At 37.7% G+C, this 21,869-nt stretch overlaps 1 protein-coding gene across 5 annotated transcripts in view; it reads right to left on the reverse strand.

Moving 5' to 3' along the window:
- Positions 1-1,203: 1,203 nt before the first annotated feature.
- LOC113066312 (cytoplasmic protein NCK1-like) overlaps positions 1,204-21,869 on the reverse strand; it is a 41,781-nt gene continuing 21,115 nt past the window's right edge. For 3 of the 5 annotated variants that reach the window (XM_026238190.1, XM_026238192.1, XM_026238191.1), the window contains exons 2-5: positions 21,217-21,268; positions 18,599-18,842; positions 4,427-5,145; positions 1,204-4,299 (exon numbers count right to left, since the gene is read on the reverse strand). In XM_026238190.1, coding sequence (XP_026093975.1) covers positions 4,099-4,299; positions 4,427-5,145; positions 18,599-18,824 — 1,146 coding nt within the window. In that variant the 5' untranslated portion in view covers positions 18,825-18,842; positions 21,217-21,268 and the 3' untranslated portion in view covers positions 1,204-4,098. Of the gene's footprint in view, positions 4,300-4,426; positions 5,146-12,705; positions 13,170-13,619; positions 13,828-18,598; positions 18,843-21,216; positions 21,269-21,869 lie in introns of those variants that run through there. The other 2 variants (XM_026238193.1, XM_026238195.1) reach the window with 2 other exon arrangements.

Below are 21,869 nucleotides of genomic sequence, written 5' to 3' on the forward strand. Positions count from 1 at the left end.
CATCATGTTGCCAGGTCCAGCACTTTTAAATGAAATTTTTAGACTTTTTTTAATGAAGAGAATAAAATTCGGGATATGTGGCTATATTTTTTAATTCTCTTTTAATTCGTACAGATTCCCATAATCACATTAAGTTGTTGATTGCCTTAATGTTTTACTTATTAAAAGCTCAATGCTCTCATGAATGTCAAATTTGGTTGATCTATTGTTTCATCACCATGTTCACGTGTTGTTCTCTGGTTTACAACGGTTTCTACTGTTTTCTCATTCTGCCATCTATTGTCACATGTCTTCATTTTCATATCTTTGTCTGTTTGTATTTTTGTATCTCTGTTTTATTTGATTCAGTGTTACAGGGTCTTTGTCCACACTGACTACAAAATAAAGCTTTCAAAATGATTATATGTGATATTTAATCTTTATTTTATAGTTGTATTAATGTAAGTTTGAGAGCCAGGCAAATTTAATGTAATAGACAATCCATAAAATATTACATGACATTTGGAAACACTAGGATTTGGGATTCACAAATGCTGATTTTACAAACTATACGTGGGATGGATTGCATGGGAAAGGAAATGATATCAAATGTTGGCCACTGGAGGGAGCAGTTGAGCTGATATCTGTAGCCATCAACCTCTTTTTCAAATATTGTACTGGATTATGTCTTCGCTCTCTTACACGTGATGTAATTGCCTAATAAGGACCGCGTGTTTGCATGGCTTTCCTGCTCGATTTCCTGTCTTGCATGTGAGTTTCTGGACATCCTTCCACTACAGTTTGCCTTTTATTTAACATAGCTTAAGCTGAAACATAATAGTACAGCATTCTCGTCTAATATTTTAGGGATTTTCACTGGCGTTGGTTGTGAAATCATGGGGAGTACATTTCTGTATTTACGGAACTGGGCAGACACAAGTAATTTCGTTCTTAATGGTCACGCGCTTCCCGTGCTGTTCTCAGCTAATATTTCACATTGGTTCAGTTAATTGTTTCACGCACAGCATGTGTGAAATCATTATGATTCCCAGCAGGTCTTCATTTAGTGCTAGCAAAATATAATTTCCATAACAGTCGGACACAAAATCATGCAGGGTAACTGATTCCAAATGACATTTACTAATTAAGCCTTTATATATAGTTTTAACCTCTGAAATTGTGCTGCCACATTTATGCTCTGGATGACATTAAAGAGATGTCAGCATTGATTTATGTAGTTTATTTCTTCCTTTGTACAGTCTGATAAACTCCTCTTACATACAAGGAGGAGTTTCATCTTGAGCACACAACTACATTTGATTTTCTCATCACCTCCAGGCCCATTTATAGAAACGGTTCACTTACAGTTCAGATAAAATGAGGTTACTCAGTAAAACTGGTCCATTCAGCCCACAACAGCAACTATGTTTGCTTTTCAGTAGAAGATCAAGGGGCCTGAATTAAGAATTCATTCTTTTGTAACAATTTAATGACATTTTAGCCACAACAATTACAGTGCCACATAATTCAAAGCTTGGATGGATCTAAAAGATTTGTTCAGTATAAACAGTTCAAAATCACTGAAAACCACCATGTTCCCAAAATAACTGACAGGTAAAAAAAAAAAAAAAAAAAACTGCTAACTGAGTCTGCATGATTAATAAAGTACCTCTTTCAGTTTATAGCTACCTCATAAGCTGACAGGTATACTCTTTTTGCTCACTGAAGGGTGTCCAATCCCACCCTTTCAGTGGTTCCCAATCCTGGAGAACCAAAAAATTCACATTTTAGATGTCTCTCAGTTGATTCAATTCATCAGCTCATTAGTAAAGACTCCCAAGACTTCCAATATTTGTCAGATAAGAGAGAGTGTTGGGGGTTCTCCAGGACCAGGATTGGGAAACTGTCTTAGATGGCCAACTTCTTGCAGAATTAAACACATATGTACCAGCTAATCAAGACCGTCAGGATTACTAGGAATTTCCAGCAAGTGTATTGGAGCTAAACACTGCAGAAATGAACACTCCTGGTTTAACCCCTTGAACTTGAATATGGCTTTTACTCTAAGGTCAATATCAGGGGTGCCAAAACCAGTTCTTTGAGGGCCACTGTCCTGCAAGTTTTAGTTCCAGCCTTAATAACACTTACTTCCAGGTCTTCCAACTCGAGTGTGTTGAAGCTGGTTGGAGCTAAATTCTGTTGGACACTGGCCCCTCCAGGAGAAGGATTGGACACCCCTGGTCTATATGGTAAGGTCACTTCAGTCAGGAGACAAATCATGATAAGTTCCTCAACGTGGATGTTTGTATGACCAGGACATGGTCCGTGCACTCCAGTCACTTATCAGGGGTGTATTACGCACATGCAAAGCGATACTCAAATAACAATCTTATAATAGTGTAGACGAATCTCCAACAACTGAGATGAAGGCACATTTTAAAGCACAAACTTTGATATGACTAAATATCTAAGAAACCCCTCATCCAAAACAAGTGAATCTCAACTGGTTGATCAAAACCTACAATTTGTTAGTAGGGTTGATCTCATAGGTTCTTGGTAGATATTTTCCAACAAGTACTTGCATGTCTCAGCGACCCCACTCCCAAAAAACAATCCTCATTCCTCAACTCTCGCCCCAGTCCAGCTCCGAACAGCTGGACAAGTAATTATAGTCATAGTGATGGTCCCCTGGAGAAGAGCCCAGATCATCACCCTACTCATAAGTCTTCAGAAAAGAAACTTCCCCATTTTTCCAACTTGAAACAGAGACATGTCCAGGGAAGTGTCTTTCCCATTGCCTGGTCCAGCAAACATACTTATCTATGATGTTTTACATAAACCTCTGATGCTCAATGGAACATCTCTCTCCGTTTATCATAAACTGTTGGAAAAAAAGGAAGCAGCACTGTGGATCTTGATCGCCAAGCAAAGTGGATACTTCCTTGAAACCTGAGTTCACAATGCTGCCTTTATGCCGACACATTTTCATTAATCCGCTACATTACAATACATAAGCTCATTTGAGAAAGTGTGCAACCAAATGAGTGCCAAGCAAAGAAAAGACAAACACCTGATGAATCTTTATACCAATCCTCCCCCACCATCAATAACAAAAACCATACCCATTACAACAATTGTAATGCGATTGCAGCCTTGTTCATGAAAGGCAGTTTTTATTAGTAAAACACTGAATCATAAAATACCTATTGTGTACACAAATGTGGTTTAATTTTCTTTAATCTTCAGTCATGGCATTGAAATTCAGGCTCCAATGAAGATCTGCAAATCTTGCACAAGCTCCCATATTCAAATATATGTCTAGTAGAAGTCATTAATCACAGCTAAGCACTTTGAGAAAGCGGAGACGCATCATATTATGGCATGGCATGGATTCTAACAGTTTCAAGATGTCTGAATAAATGTAGGACTCTATTGTTAAAGCTAGCTAACAAACCACAATCATAAGAACCTTGATTGTCAGGGAAGCAGAACTTAAGAAATGTTACCCCTCATAAATACAGATGTATATATCCTAAACAAGACCTCAAGCTTGATTTAATGTTGGAAACATGCAATTGGCAGACTATAGTTCAAGATTAATCCCAAAATCATTGTGCCCAATTCGGAATATTGGTTTTGGTCACTCACTTTAATTGTTGGCGCATATTGCAGAAATATTGATTCCTAATAAATATAGCAGATTACATCAATTTCAACAGTTCCGTGTGGTTCAGGCATTTGCAGGCAGTAACACCGTAGGTAAGACCTCTCAAAAATGTTGAGAAAAGTTCTCCTCAGTCAGGACTTCAATAGCAGAAACTTGAAAGACAAGGAAGTTAAAGAATGAATGAAAAGAATATATATTAACAAAAGACGACCTAGGTTGTAATTCTAATACATGTTGACATCAATATACACTTTATCACCTATGGTCTAAACATACTGTATTTTGATACATTGGGCGTGTCCCTCAATGAAATTCAAGCATTTTTCCGAGCAAATGAACGGGAGTCCATTGTCTGTCTCTCCCAGTACCTCCCTTTCTTGGAATGCTTGATATTCCCAGTCTGTCTGTCTGGAAGTGTAGTCATTGTTAACTTGATATTATTTCTACTTGGATCAGGAGGCAGCCAGAGCCTTGACCAGGTAGAGTTTGTCACCCTGATCGCTGGTGAAGATGGGTGCCTTTTTGTAGTGTTCCACCAACTCCTCCATTGAGTTAAACTTGCGTTGTCCGATGCAGTACAGGTTGTCCTTCATTTGGACTTTGAAATGCTTGTTTTTGGACTGAGCTTTCAGCGATATTGAAAAGTCATTGGGCTGGAAAACACAAAAAATGGGAGAAAGGGATAGAAATTGTCATTTCAGACCAATTATTGAAAGCAGGAATCTCAGCATAAACAGCATATTTATCAGAATCTAAGAGGTAACATTTCTTTCTACTTACTGAGGACTCGCTGTCCCGGATAAGAAAGTCTCCCTCTGTGCCCCTCTGGTTGAGTGCCACCTCTGCCTGATGACGCGTCACCTTCCCATAGTACCACTGCTTGCCAGCAAAACGTCCACTGGATGAAGGCTCAATGTAGTCACAGTCAGGTGTGGGCGGCCCGACCATGCTGGCCGAGTTGTGCGACTCCTCCAGAACAGTCACGTAGTTCTTTGGAACAAGTCCCATCTGCCCATCGGCTTTGCGACACTTCCACCACTCTGGGTCGTTTTCTGGCTTCTCCACAACATCCATAACCTCCCCCTTCTCAAAGTTCAACTCTTCATCGTTGCCCGAGCTGAATGGGTAGAGAGCCTGTACTGTGTGCAGCACCCGGTTGCCGTTCACACTATGAACAACAGCAGCCGATTTCTCGGACAAGCCGGCAGAGTCGTTGCTCGCCGATCCATCTGCATCCTCTGTCACGTAGTTGGATGGGAACCATCCCGAATGGCCATTGTAGCTCCCCCTCCACCAGCCATCACTGCACTTCTCCATAACGATGACCCTTGTACCCTTAACCAACGACAACTCATCTTCCCGCTCAGCCGTGTAGCTGAATTTGACAAGCGCAGGAAGGTTTAGGTCATACAGACGTTCACTATTGTCTGGACACAAGTCAGAGTCGGCGTTGGAGGCTGTTTCACGCATGCCTGTTTTCCGTTTCACCTTGCCGATCCCTGCATACAGACAGAAAGACAAACCATTAATGATTTCACAAATACACAACTTCTTAGACTTGTGGCATTGCAGATCAGTCAGTGTGGATGCCCAAGAAAATTGGCAATGCAACAGAGTTGAGCAGAGTTCAACTTCATTGAAACTAATGAGTGGGACTGCAATGTTTCAAGTCCACCATAATTGTTTACTTGTTTCTGCATTGTAGGTTTGCCTTCTACACAAAGAATATGTAAGATACTGCTTTAGAAGTAGACTGGCAGAAATTGTAGGTGAGGGGAAAGAATGAGCAGCGATCTCTTCCACCTTCAATAACCCTTGAGTAAGGTACCAAACCACCAATTGTTTCTGGGCGCTGCAGCAAAAATAGCAACGCTCTGGGTTTTTGTTCACTACTGTGTGTGTGCAGTTGTATGGGTTAAATGCAGAGCATGAATTCTGAGTATGGGACACTATACTTGACCACACGTCATTTCACTCTCACTCACTCAGAAGCATACTGTACCCCTGATACCTTCAAATGCAGCTTAAGTAGGCAAACAGACAGGTTTTGTTTCAGTTCATTTTATACTGAGAAAAAGTTAATGCAATAGCTTCATGACATTCAACTTCAAAATAACATTTAATTAAAGGCATCTGTCAATGAAAAGCCTTGATCAGAAATGAAAAATGTGTTGAGACGGTCTCTTCAGGGGTTAATTGCATTACCCCGCCCCCTGCACTCATTCCATTCTTGTTGAAATTATCTGTGAAACCAAAGAGCATTGTATTTTGATACAGGCAGCAACAGGCAGGGCATGAGTGAAAGGAAAACTTGTCCAAACACATGTTACAGTGTAGTCAGGCTTGCGTTTTCATTCTGACGGGTGCACAGTAGCTATCAGCTCCTGCCTGCTTGAGCAGTGTGTCCTCTCTTAGTTAATACGGGCACTGGTCCAGTTTCAAAACCACCCAATTACAACCAACTGATTGTGTTCTGACCATTTTTTACCACTCATGGATAATATGACAAGCTGTGTATTTTTGCCTTCCTCCTTTATCAAAGAGATGATTCAATTATCCCCATGTGAAGCATAAAAAAAATACTTGCTTTATGACAATGCAAAAAATATTGCAAACATGATAGCAAGGAGGCAAGTTTATCCTAAGAAAAGTTATATCATTAGCCACCTGTCTCACACAGCTGTGTGGTCTAGTTCTGTTATTCAGAGAAAAGTACAAGTAATTGCAAAGAGACACTGGAATGATCACCACACCCTTCGTCCTCCTCCATGGGGAAGGAATGAGCGAGGGAGTGTTGGGTTAGGTTCATGGATACTGTCGAGGATTCCGGCTTGTCTGACCACATTAGGTCAAGCCAAGTGGGCCGGTCTGGAGGATTAATGGAGAATATCTGACCCCGAGGCCGTCTGACTATGTTGGCGGGATTGACAAAGGTTTGTGAATAGTGTTACTGTGCAAAAATGTCCACTTGGCAGTGAAGTTTGCACCGGCCCAATCCAAAGGCCCAGGGACAGATAAACACGCTTTCTCTTTACATACCTTACAAAAACCTTAATCTTAATGCAGCAACAAAAGGATGGTATTAGACTGCAATACCATTGCCATTTCTATAATACAAAATGCATTGAACTTCTATGTAGGGCTTTAGCTATCTAAAGAATAATATTTTAGTAATCGAGTATTCTACCAAAAAATCCATCGATTAATCGAGTAATCGGATAAAATGTGTTTTTGCTTAAAGTGCAATATTAAGTATGCAAGAGAAATTTTTATTTTTTAAATGCATAGAATGCAATGCATACATCAAAAAATAAACATTTAATTATTACCCATTGTTTCTCTGTCTGTACTTGTACTGTGAACAATGACAATAAAGTTGACAGATGAATTAAGTGCATTTAAGTGCCATTCAGTTGGGGTTTTAAATAAAGCATTTTCTGAGATGCACATTAAACATTAAACACATAAAACATTAATTTAATTTATCTTTCAATTATTGAAAATTAACGTAACTTTTTGGTAAACAAAGGGGATTTACTATTAAAAATAAAACATGGAAGAAATGTTGTGTGATTAAACCTTTTTTTTTTAGTAGTAGGCTATGTACATTCTGCTGAACAATAGTCTTTAACCGGACCTTTATTTTGACGGGTTGGCGTACATTTACAGTTCTGTGCATGTGATGTGACACTAGTTTTACTCAAATAAAATTATCAAATGCTCATGAAGTGACTGTCAGAGCAGTTCTGGAGATATTGTTCATGTATTCACGTCCTTATTTAGTGAGACAGCAGATGCTGATATCACCGCGAGCGTCACACGCGCTTCTGTGCGTTTAATGAATGAAGACGCGCTTCTGCTCCATTAACACAAACATGCAGGATTCATATTTAAATATACTGTTCTAGCTTAATATTTACAGATATTAGTCCATATCGTGATTTGACGTAAGTGCAAATGACCTATTTTTGATTAATTCATTCAAAATTTGGCAAATTCCGTGCCATTCCGCGTTAAACTGTAAATTCAGTTTTTATGACTGGATTCTGCGATTACATCCGCGTTTTCTGCATCGCGGAAATCATAGGGCATAGTTGTGGTATGCCAGCTCTATCTTGCAATGGACACACGCCATGACGTTCTCTTTACGTTTGCCCACACCCTCAAATCAAAACACTGCTGACTCCTTGCATTATGCGATTTCGGACGCAGCGCTTGTGTCCCCTTCCGCTTTCTGGGTGAAGTAAACGCGTTGTCACATAAAAAAAAAAAAAAATTATTGCGCAAGAACCTGACGTGAGATTTAAAATAAATTAAAAGAGGCTTGAATTTGCCTCGATCATTTTTTGTAGTCGAGTTACTCAAGGAATCGTTTCAGCCCTACTACTATGGTATTACCATAGTATATCTGCTGAAAAACAACCTAAACTAGCCCAAGGTTGTTTGCTGGTTTAAGATGGTTTGTTCAAGGTAAGCCAACCCCATTTTAAACCATCAGAATAGACATTTCTCACCAGGGGAAAAAGAAGTCCACCAAACCACCTTAGGCGGGTTTACCCTGTTTCTCAACATGGATCTGTCAAAACAGCTATCTGGGAAAAAGGCAAACTCAGCCTGTATATTTACATTTATTTTTAATGAATATACCTGTAGGCATTGCTCAAGAATAATACTTACCAGATGTGATTTAACAAAACTTGACAACCGAGATGCAGGTAAAACCTTGGAAACTCTCTTACCTAATCTGAAAGGAAATCACCCAGTTTACTTTATGCTTACTCAAGGGTTAAAGGTTAACAGAGTGACAAAAAAGCTTTTCCAATGGCCCTTTCTGCTTTGAGAGAGATGCTTATCAAAGCTCAAGGCCAGAATAATTTACTCTGGCTTGCGGATACCTCTACTGCCTGATTTGCATGGCAAATATATGAAATCCGAAAACAAGATATATTTGTCTTTGGCCTCTAAACTATGTCAGATTAAGGGGATTGACGTTTGCAAGGTCAACGTGAGCAGGAAGTGAATGTGGAGTGTATGAACGATAATAACTGGAGCATTTAGTACTTCTGTGTTGGACATGTTGGTACATGTAACCACGTCTGTGTGAATCTTCTGACTGACAGCATGAGTTTGACTCTTCTACAAATTCAAAAGACTTTTCTTAAAGGGACAGTTCACCCAAAAATGCTACTTCTGTTAATTCAATTTATTCACCCTCATTTCATTCCTTTCCCACGAGCTGTCATGACCATATCATTAGGTCAGCGAGTTGATGAGAACCAGATCAATATGATTCATGACAAAATCATTCAAAAAGGTTGTGTGAATGGTTTGATTGATTCATTAAAAAGATCCAAAATCTTCCGTATGTAACTGTAAAAGCCTCAGTGTGTAACTGTATCGGAAAAAAAAAGACAAAAAGAATTCTTAATTTCTCCAGAATAAAGTCATACAGGTTTGGCAAGACATAACGGTGAGTAAATGATTGAAGACAATAAATACATTTGAATGAAATAGTGGGAAATAAATGCAAATCTGGACCTAAGTGCAGGTTAAAATAAACAAGGATTATAATGGCAAATTTCAAGTTGTCACTTGTTAAAACAGGCAACTGATCTGTGAATGTTTAGACCAGTGGTGGTGGGTTGTTTTTGAGCGTGATATGACTGATGTTGTTTCACGAGCCAGGGAAGGTAATCCACCCACTCAGTCATTGGATCGGTCAGTCTACTTAGACTAGAAAGAGCCGACATGGACAGTTTAAGCAAGTTTATTTTTAATTCTCTTAACTTCAGTAACTGACCACATCAACATAAACAGACAATTTCGCAAACAGGTTGGATCACACATGACATGTGTATCCCTCTTAAGTACATGCTTTTTTTTGGAATTCTGCTTTTTTAAAATAGATCTATACATTTCTTGAAGAAAATCTTAATGATGCTTGTCAAAAAACTCGCCACCATAATGCTAGGTTTTGTCCCACCCCAAGTCTCTATGAGTCCATGGATTGTGCTGCTTCTAAAACAATGGTGTATTTCCTGATTACAGAATTAGGAATTTTCCTGGATTCCTACGATGGATGCTCAGGAAGGAAGCTGCACGCTTTTGCATGGCCATAACTCAATGTGCATATATCAGTGTCTGTTTTTATTACCCACTCCAATATTAGCTAACTTTCAAATCAATTTTGACCAAAAACTGTCATTTACAACTATCCGGTAGCCATTACAACTTGTAAAACCCAACAGAGTCTGATTCATCTAAAGCTTCAATTCCTCCCGCCCGACAGACTACATCCACTTCCCTTCCATTTTTAAGTCTTTCCTGTGAGTGCAACACGAGCCAACCCAGATTAGTTGTTTCCTATGGTGAGTTCGTCCTATTGTTCTCCAATAAAAAGCTCTACTCCATTTAAAAGCAACATACGGCAATGAAAAATGGGATTTTATGCCATGACAAAAAAAATAAATAAAATAAAAGTGTGGAAAACAAACAACCCAAGTCTTGGTAGTACCATGGAAAATTTCTGATGGTAAATATTTACATATCATGGTACTGACTGATGACCATATTCATACACCATGGTGTTTACAAGATGCTTAATGGTACTTTGTAGAATATTTGTCATGGTATGGTACATGTCCACATGACAGCTGTCATATAGTTACCTACAAATATCATACAAGAACAAGAAAACGCAAAGATGGTGTCATCTGAATTTTTGAAGATTATGCAAAATATAACTAAGTGCATGAATGAAGGAGATTCAAGCAAAAACCACTTGCGCTTCTAACGTAAAAAAGCTGGGCTCAAAGCCAAGCAGAAAAGAAGACATTCGTTCAACTCAAAAAAGACAAGACATCAAAAGGCCTCCAATGACAGTGACTATAAACCACAGGGCTGTCTTCAACTGCTCGCTCCATGCACTAATAAATTCTAAACAATCTGCAAGGAACAGACCTCAAAAATCATGTAAACTTCTCTAAATGAAACATGCAAATGCTCAAAAACAGCTTTATAAAAAAATAATAATAATAATAATAATAATAATATTATATATATATATATATATATATATATATATATATATATATATATATATATATATATATATATATATATATTTTATTTATTTTTTTTTTTTTTTTTAATAATGACATTTTTGACACATAAAAATGGCAAAAATGTTAAAGCTATACTACGGTCTAAATAAATAATATATAAAACATTAAAAACTAAAAAAAAAAAAATTTTTTTCTTTTTTTTTGCAGAGGTGAAACATTTTGTGAGATTCACCTTTACAGTTTAAGCACTGATGCTGATTTCTGGTGCAGATTCTTTGACAACATGCAGGAATAAATAGCCTCACATCTGTGCTTGTTTGGCTAGCGCAGGTCTGTCGAGAGTCAAACGGGGGTCACAGCCCATCCACGTATGCAACACCATCAGCCTGTTGTGTGTTTTAATCATTAACACTCCAGAAAGCCATCAGCACTTCCTGTACTCCTCTTGTGTGAGAGGACGCTCGCATTTAAATTAAAGCTTGTGCGTTTGTCCCCTTCACAAAGCTACATTATCTCGTGGTGTTTTCCGTCAGCTTTATAAGTGGCAGAGTGGGAAGTGGAGAAAAACAGACGGATGGGCTGACGCTGCAGTGAATCATCAATCTGGTTTGCTCACTTCCTCCCTCACAGGCTCCAAAGATCCAAGGAGAAATCTGTCTCAGATTAGAGCACTTCCGCTAGCAGCCGAGGCCGAGCGACAAGAAAAGAGAAAGGATGAGATGGAGTGGATAAACTGGGAGAAAGATGGACGTGTTTCAATGATGAGTTTAACGTAATGGAATCAAGGGACAGTTTAGGCATTCAAACTCATGTCACTTTCTTCTGTCGAACACAAAAGAGGTATTCCTTTAAAGAAAGAACATTTTTTAAATATGGCGTATTTAGGTTTATGTCAGGTTTAAATGTCATCATTGTCAAACATAGCTGATGGTCACATGTCATGTGAAGAATGAGAATGAAGATCCACAACAGTGGAGGAGACTATTAGTGTTTAATAGGAGTGTGAACTAGGCACCAATGTTAATAATCTGACTGAAACTGCTAAAACAATACCGTATTTTTCAGACTGTATGTCGCACCTGAGTGTAAGTCGCATCAGTCCAAAAATATGTCATGATGAGGAAAAAAACATATGTCGCATTTATTTAGACCCAAGAACCAAGAGAAAACATTACCGTCTCCAGCCGCCAGAGGGCGCTCTATGTTTTCAGTGGTAGACTACAGGAGCACTGAGCAGCACAGAGCGCCCTCTCGCGGCTGGAGACGGTAATGTTTTCTCTTGGTTCATTTCTCTCGGTTCATGTCAAATTAATTTTGATAAATAAGTCGCACCGGACTATAAATCGCAGGACCAGCCAAACTATGAAAAAAAGTGCGACTTATAATCCGGAAAATACGGTAATTACTTTAATGTAATGGCTGGTTTGAGATAAATGCTTCAATAAAGTTCAATATTATTTAGTCAATGAATTGGAAATGAAATACTAAATTGAAATCAATCTAATGATAGATTAAAATGCTATAAATTATTGTATCACGATTTACAGTACGATAGATATTTTTTTTTTAATTGGTCAAAATTGACAGTAAAAGACATTTATAATGTAAATTCTAATTTAAAGAATCCTGTAAAAATTTTTACAAAGTTCCCAAAATTTTTAAACAGCACAACTGTTTACAACGCTGATAATGTTTCTTACTATATTAACATATTAGAATGACTTCAGAAAGATCTCGTGACAATGAAGACTATATTGAGTTATATATTTGGCATAAATAAATCAAAATAAATTGTAAAAGAGATTTCACAATATTGCTGTATTTATCCAATAAATGCAACCTTGGTTAACATAATTATTTCAAAAACAAACTTTTTAGCGATATACATTTAAAAAATATTTGTTTGGGATAACAGTGATATGGGTTTTGAAAAACAGATACATTTTTGATGCACAGTCCCTTTAAGATCCTTATTTCTTGATCAGAGTTACATACCCACACACTTCAGACACGGCCACATCACGTCCAACGGTCCTTCAGCACCTTGTAAGAGACTAAACTGTCCTTTACTGCACAGCTACAGAAGAAGACACATCAGTCCCGTCAGTGAAGGGTCCAGTGTCTCCAGAAAGCGGTCATATATTCCACCAGCGGCTCTCCCAGAAGAGATACGGGCTTCATCAATCAGCTTGAGCGGTACGGATGACACAATGCTTCCAGTGTTTCACCAAGAGCTGACACGAGGAAACCCCAAACAGCAGACCCTCAACACCCAAACTACAGAAAAAACCTCACGCGTCGGATCGAGAAGGACTGGAAGGCTTCAAAACCAAACTTGATTAAAGGAGACTTGAGCTGGGAAAGAATTCCGGTTGAGTGTAACAGGAGAGTTTAAGTGCACAAAGAAGAAGGGAAGTTCTTTACACTGTGCTGATTGCAGTGTGTGTGTGTGTGTGTGCGTGTGTGTGTGTGTGCGTGTGAAGTGCAATTACAGGCTTTTCAGAGCACTGCCCGCCCAGCTGCTCGACAAACACCGAGAGAGGGAGAGAGAGAGAGAGAGAGAGAGAGAGAGAGAAAGAGAGAGAGAGAGAGAGAGAGAGAGAGACTTCCCAAGCCAACTTCTCTGTTCTCTCATATTTGGTTTCCAAACAAATTAAGGAAAAGTAAAGTGTGTCCAAATGACAAATTAATAGTAAAAAGGAGTAAAAACTGTGCGTGTGTGTATGTGTGTGTGTTTGGTGGGGGTTAGTGACAAATTCCCACTCAGCTCAGAAAGGAAAAGCCTTTCAAACTTCCCTAATCCTATAACCAAGAATGTGTCAAAACTCAATCCAAGCTAAAACTTTCAGCACTGTCAGCTTTCTAGACTGGCGGTATAATGAGGAGGAGAGAAAAGTTGCAAAACTTACGGAAGAAGTGTTTGAAGAGGTTAGCCATATCCATTTTGGGCTATCCCAGCACTTCCCTCGGCAGCTGTGCAACTATTCCATGTGAAACACCCTCCCACGAGTCAACCGCTCTCCGCCTGGACAACAATCGGCTGCCTGACCATGTGACCAGAGTGAACCAATCGCAATCACTCCCTCCTCCAGCATTACTAGTCTTCCCCCCATACATACATAGTGAACTCATGGTGACTAGCAGGCAACGCTGACTGCCTCAAATGACTGATCTTCATTGACAGCAGCAAGTTAACCCAGTTTGTTCATACTAAAACAAGAACATGTCACTTGTTCGGACATGTTATCAATGGGTTATTGTTTTTTTAAGTACCATGAAAATACTATGATGTTATAGAATAGTATTTTATAGCATCTGATACAAACTTTTAATATACAAAATAAAGTTAAATTGTGTTGCAATGTTACATTAAATGAATGCATTTTAATAATAATAAAAAAAAAACCTTAAAAAGGACACCCTAGGAGTGTAAAATGTAACGGTAAATTCTAAACTTATTTTGTTGGATATTTTCTTCAAAAAAAAAAAAAAAAAAAAAAACCCTCTGAAGGTTCAGCGTGAGGAATGACCCTTATGATTAACACCACCATGATAAAGATTATTTATTATTTCACTTATTTCACTTAATTTCTCCTAGACCTTGGATGTGTGTTTGTTTGAACATGGGAAAAACTGGTTCAAAAAGTCCTAAATTTTGCAATTTCATTTGGAGGCGCTCGTAGCTCAGAAACTCAAACAACAAATTTTAGGATTTCTGAAGTAATTTGGCACTGAACGGATCACTCAAAACAAGCTATTCCAGGAGTATATTACAGAAGTGTACTGCACTCAGCAGGGCAAAAGGGCACCTAAAGGTGATGACACACGCAAAGACATGCACACAAACAAAACACAACAACAGACATCCAAGAGAAACGCTCAAGAACAGAGGCTGTGTGAACAAGCCATTTTCAAAACAGCCGCAAAGACAGCGATAGAGAGATAGCCATCAGCGTACAAACACACAACTCTCACTGTACAGCTCCAGGCTAAACACAAGCACCCATTCCTGTTCCTGTGTACCAACAACAGAGACCCCACCTCCAGCTAACCACCACAGAGTGCACCGATGTGAAGATTAGATTAAAAAGCAAACATGCATCTCAGAGACTTGTGCCTGCAGTTCCAGGGAAATATCACTTCAAATATTTACTAGCAGAAACTGTCGCTTTAAAAGGATGCTTACAGAAAAAGTTACAAACATAGAAATGCATACATGCATGTATTTAATCAATTGTATGGCACAAATTAATTTACCATATGCATTAGCTAAATTAGGAGGCATTTCCACAATAGTTTTCAGTTACGTGTTCAGTCTATAGGAATCTGTATGGTTTCTTTACAAAGTGACATCACCCACTGCTGGCCTGGCATGAAATAATACAGCATTTTTAGTCGTTTTTGTATATATATATTTCATTTTGACAATGTTGACAACTGTACTAGAGCTGTGGATTTAATTCTAGTTCATTTTCGATTTCGGCCTCAAACTATTATTCAAATAAAATAATAGGGGTGCTCCGATCACGATCGGTCGAACATTAATGCGCATCTCGTCAGTAAAGCCGGTTCTCTAATCAGCGGTTAATTCCATCAAGTGCGTGATTTCACATAGAGCAGCTTTTACTACGCAGAGCCGTTGTTAACTGAGAAGATGCGCAAATCCACGTTCATTTTCAGCATTTATTTGCGCATCTTCTCAGTTAACAACGGCTCTGCGTAGTAAAAGCTGCTCTATGTGAAACCACACACCTGATGGAATTTACCACTGATTAGAGAACCGGCTTTACTGACGATTGTGATCAGAGCACCCCTATAAAATAACCAAGAAAAATTATTATTGTGCCCTATTCCAGCCCCTTTCCATTGGTTTCTTTTGCTCCTCCATAAAAACCCAAACTTCACGTGCAAATCAGTAAAATCATGTAACCTGATTTTCTCAAAATGGGACGTGCTTGATTTATTAAAGGATTAGATTTATTCATGTCTTTAAAAGTAATTTTTTGTCAAATCATTGTTCTGTAAACGTATCTCCAGATTAGGGATGGCTGACATACCAATAGACACGATTAAACGGTAGAAATTTGTCATCCGGGAAAGATTTTAGACTATCGTCTCTATCGCAGTTACACACTGATGTGTCGTTGCTGTGCTACATGGTCACAAAAACATATCGTCTGCATGCGTTTTGAAGCATTGAAAATTTACTCCTGAAGGAGTTATTATTGCTGCCTTTTAGGCTTAGAGTGGTTAAATACGAACACTTTCATGTGTCAAAATTTTCATCTTTTGAAGTATTCTCATAAACACAGAAATGTAGCTCTTAAGTGAAAGCATTGTAACATACTGGATCCGGGCAGCTCTTAAAGTGACAGCAGTCCAATATTCCTACTGTCTGTCATTCATGTTAATCAAACAACAAAAGAAAAAAAATATTTCACTGCCCTTCACTAAATTACTTAAGTAACTTTAATTAGAAGAAATATATATTCAATTTATACAGTGAAAATATGATTTTTTTTTATTTGGTTACATTATACAATGTTGCATTTCTTATGTATTTGTTCTACTGTAGTTTTTTGTTCTATTGCTTGTCATTTCTTTTTCTTATTTAATCACTAACAGTTTACTTGATTTCAGTACGCGTGTTTTTTTTAGGCTAGTACTCTTTTTTTTTTTTTTGTGATACTGACCCTGGTGACAAGAATTATGATATTTCTATGGTATCAAAAATTTTAATCAAAAATAACCATATTGTGATATTAGATTTTGTTCATATCGCCCACCCCTCAGATATAGTGAAGAAAAGGGTTGGTTGACACATGGGCTGTTTCTCCGTAACTAAGCTTTTGCATCAAATAGAGGTTTGGAAACTATGATGTTCTGTTAAAAAAATAAACAATATATATAACTTAAAGGCCAAAGAGCCTTGGGACAACATTACACTAGGACGCACTGATTTCCTATTGAGAGTTTTGACTTCACTCAAGCCAGAGGCTCGGAGCAGCATTTCCACTCTGGTGATCGGACTGAAGCCGCCGGCTGAGGGGTCCAGGAGGTCTTCAAGTGTGGTAAACATGTGGTCTAGTCTGGACAGGAACATGATGAGCTAATCTTTCAATCTCCTCCATTTCTCTTTGTCTCCTGACACTATGCCTCACATTCCACAGTCACAAACACTTCCCTCGTCAACATCTCAAATCCTTTAAATGCACAAGAATTTTGCATGCAATTAAAATTTAAGCAAGTTATTGATCTTATTATGAAAGATCGTATCATCAACGCATACATTCCATTTTTTTTTAACCTCATTTTTTAATTAAAATATCATAGCTTAATCTTTGAGTGCACGGGTACAGATCTCTCTCTGGCGACATGCTGGTCTTCTCCAATCATTTAGTCTGGTTAAACCTGACATTCATTTCCAGTCAACAACTGATAGATAGCATAGAACCATGTCGCCACCCTACAGTGTTTTCTTTCTGTTTAAATCTGATGAACGCCACAACACAGAAGAAAAGATCTGTTGCTACTTCCGTTACAAAACTTTAAGTACAAACACTAAAAGCATTACACTTTATATCACTGTACATATTTAATGCTTTCATTAGATACATGAGATTTAGAGACCCCAATATTTTGCACCAATATCAAAAAGAGAACACCGCATACAAAAAGTAAAGCCAATTGCAAAAGTATTACATGTATTATTATAAGTATTTTCATGTTAAGCAAACATTTCTTTTGCATAAAAACCCATATTTTGTTATACAAAAATGCATCAAAATTGTTCAAAGCAGAGTTGTTTTGTGACTGGCATTAATTTTGCAAAAAAAAAAAAAATTGCATACATACATACATACGTATATACACACACACACACACACACACATATATATATATATAAATTCTATGAATCAGGTCAATTGACATTGCAAAATATAATTTCTGATTGCTTTCTTTTGACTGAAGTCAAAAAATATAACTATGTCAAGTTTCATGAGATTCATTCAACAAATAAGCCTCATTTTTATGCTAAACCTAATAAATCTGACAATACAGCTAGCACGGAGCATGCACTGCAAACGCAGTGTTGTCAAACTAAATCTTTAAATTCTAAACAAACCAGTATATTCAAGAGAAACTTCTCTTCAATGATAGTCGATGCATACACAATACAGTGTCTCAGTTTTAAGCTACTATTTTGCAGCAAGACGTTTACTGTACCTGAAAAGTAACTCCCTGAAGGTGTGTGATTTTAGGAGCTAGCAAGCAGTTGAACAGAAGCAGTCTCTCAAATTAAAGCTTCTAACTGTTCAGTACTGTATCTTCCGGTGTATCTAAGCACCAAGTATTGTGGTCAAAAACAATGACTCCCCAGGAAATGACAAGAAGATATGCCCTACATACTAAACCGCACATTACCCAATTAGAAACAAATATATCGGGACCTCTTTAAAGCAGAAGTAGATTCAAATAATTGTTGCCCACACAACAGTGAAAATGATCGTTGTCATCACTGATGCGTTATTTCAACCCTTCCTTCTATATGCAACCAAAGCTATTAAATGCCATTGCATTTCAATGTATAATAACTTAAATGTGTTTTTCACACACAACTATTACAGGGGTTCAGAAGTCCCATAGACTACATTTAGGGTGATTTTTTTAAATAATTTCTGGAGTTGGAAACATTCTTTTTCACTTTTGCTGAATGAAAAAGAGTAGCCTGGACATTCTGCTAAATAACTTCTGGTGAATTCTAGACATTCTGCTGCTAGATGTTACATAGGGTTGAAGCAACGTGAGATTCTAATTTTAATCTCGAGATCTAATCAAACAGCAACTGGGAGGATGTTCTTGAGTAAAGCAGAAGTTGCGGCCTTACCTAAAGTGTCTTTGAGGTTCTTGACGATTGAGGCTTTCCTTGCGCTGTTCTTTCGTTCGACGTAGTTAGATGGCACGAAACCGGTCTTGTTGGTAGCGTTTCGTACATGCCACCAGGACTTGGAGTCATCCAGGAGCCAGAGACGCTCGTTCTTCTTAATGTCCAGCTCCTGGTCCTGCTGGGCCATGTAATCAAACTTGGCGATGACAATCACCTCTTCCGTCATCTTGGATTTATTTCAACACTGAGGAAGATAATAATTGAACTGGGGTTACATAATGGAACTAGACTTACTTTAACAAATCGAAAACAATGATTAAAAAGCTCTGGCATTTAAGAAAAGAGAAAAGCTCTTCCAATGTCCAACATCAAGGTCAAATTGCTTTTTGGAAAACCAACAGAAATCTTCAAATTAACTCGATCTTAACAAATACTGACATTTGCTGGGAACAGTCTGGAGTTAAAATGGAAGTTGCAGAGATCCTGATGTTCATTTAGATGACTAAGCCTGACTTGATGGATCTAAAATGACAATGTTGTATTACAACAACAACAACAGCAGTGAACTTGAGAACCGATAAGACACTGGAGACCTTTGAGTCTAAAGGACATGACCAGGTAACGTTCTCAAGAACAGACCGATGCTGATTGGCCAACAGGGCTCAGGACGGCAAACCTGGCTGTCAGAATATATTTACATGTTTGTTCACCTTCTCATGAAAATATCAAGGCCTAGGTAGGTGACCTACTTTCTAAAGGTCTTTGGACTCTTGCTTTCATTAGTTACATCAAACAAATTCAATCCAGTCACAAAAAACGTTGAAATGTTGCCCTCAACTAAGAAACGAGGACTCAAAAGAATATAAAGTAATAGGTACATTAAATACGCAAAAAAGTATTTGTCTGATATCCAGATCTGAGAAGCTTGGAAACAAAATGAACACATAATTTGACTGGTTATATGCCGTGAAAGTATGAAAATAGATGTGCAAAGGCGCAGTCACAAAATGTTGGTGCAATTTCAAAGGTAAAAAAAAATAAAAATAACATTGTCTATTGTTGATAGTGTAGAGATGTATGAAGCACACAAACCACTTTCAAACTACGCAAAACGCGCCAAAATATTTGCACTCACACTAAATTCCCAACTATATGGGTTCCTACTGAATTGACTGGATTTCTTCAACAATACTTTTAATAATGAAACAAAACTTCGGCAACTATGCATTTATGTTTTTATTATTTCTGGTAATCCAAAATAGAGGTCTGCATAAGAATTTTTTTGTCCCGCAAGGTTATATTCCGCACCCACTTGCTCCTGCTATATATTCACTTTTTGTTCACCCGCTGTCTGCTAATAACAATTTTCTTCCCGACCGTTCCCTCCAAATTTAGATATAATTTCCAAAATCTCACATTTAAATTTCTGCTACTGAAAGAGAGATAGGCTAAAAAATAAAAGTGTAGTATGTATTTTCTTCATGTTGTCAGGAGTCTTGAATTTATATGAATTATCTTAAGACAAAAAATGTGTTTAAAATTTTATGCAACAGTAGGGGGAAAAAAAAAGTGTCAGAGAAAATATATATTTTTATTTCTTATTTTATTCATCTTGTCAGGATACAATTCATTTAACATTTACAACACAACAGAAAAAAAAGTGTTGCATTTTTCTGTTAACACAAAATATTATAACAATATGTTTTCCCATATGATTTGATATCAATATTTAACAAAATACTGATTACAAATTAATGGGGAAGAAAATGCTTTCCAGACAGACCTTGAGAATGAATGTGATCAAAATTGTTTTCCATTTTATTTTTTCTGGATTCTGTGTTTTATGATTTAAAACAAATGTATCATCAATGGTTTCTAATGAATGAGTAAATAAAAGTTTGATCATTCTTTTAAAATGGAATCAAATGAAAATCTAACAATTCATTTACAACAAAACATTGCATTTCTGTTTTGTCAAATAAGATGCTGCACAACAGAACTGTGTGAATTAAAACATGGATGAAAAAATATCTTGGTTGTATGATACTTCTTAAAAATATGAATTTTATTATCATTACTTTATTACATTTCAGTTTCTGTCACAATTTCTTCAAGTTAAACCAAACTTTTATTTTGATGGCTTTCATCAAAGTATCTTTAAGTTTCAATTGTGAAGTGTTTCGTTGTGTATTTGAAACTTAAATGAAACTGTAAAGTCCTGGTGAAGTGACTACCAGAGCAGCTCTGGAGATGAAGTTTAAGTGTTCATTTCCTCATATATTAAGATGCAGATGCTGAAAGCACCACGAGCACTCCACATTTGGGTTTGTGTAGACAAAACTGTGCCATTCATTCACAGAGAAACAGGCCAAACATGCTTGCCACATATACTGACTAGCTGCTGTCGTGTTTATTTCTGTATATTGCTTTATGATCGGCTGTTAGATTAATCAACACCAAGTAAAAATGTCCAGAGCTTATCATCGTTATCAACATACATTTTTTCAATACATCTTTATCCCCCCTCCCTACCTAGCATCCACCGAGAAAACTTTAACAAACACCTAGCAATGCTCAGACAACCACTCAGAATATGTAACGCCAGTGTAAATGCTTACCTGTGCTGCATCAAAGCTGTGGATATCTTCGTAGAGATGCTCTATGGCAGACCTAGAAAAGAATAAACACCAAAGTTCAACACCACGTGCATTATGTTCTCAAAGACAAACACAAGAAAGGAAAACAACTAATGGAAACAGACTCCAACCGATGCAACACACATCTCCAGTCCAAAGTGTTTGGCATGTATGCTGCCTAGGGCGCTGTTGGACACTCCCTCTGTAGGGTACGCAGGGAATGATCAACTGTTTATTCACCAAAGACAAGAATCTGCCTAGAGACTGTGTGTAATTTGGCTAAATAAATAGCTGAGGAAGATGACAATTGTTTTAAGACATCAACGCAACGACTGCCAGAAGAGAGTATATAGTCAAATTATGTCTGTGCATTCAAAGCGAGAGATCACTTCCTCTAGAATGATGGGCAGCGATTGTTTATTGTCCAAACATGAATCAGGAAGATGAGAAAAGGCAGATGCAAAAGTAGGACGCAAACAGCGAAAGCAGGATGTGCAGTTTCATTTTAAATGCAGAATTTTTTTTTTTCTTTTTTTTTTAACGAGCCAAAGTGGCTTCCCATCTATGATCCTGACATCATACCGGACAAACTGAAATCAGATGTCAGTAAAAGAATCGGAAATGCACCAAAAAGG

This window comes from Carassius auratus, chromosome 49, assembly GCF_003368295.1.
Source record: "Carassius auratus strain Wakin chromosome 49, ASM336829v1, whole genome shotgun sequence".
Lineage (NCBI taxonomy): Eukaryota > Metazoa > Chordata > Actinopteri > Cypriniformes > Cyprinidae > Carassius > Carassius auratus.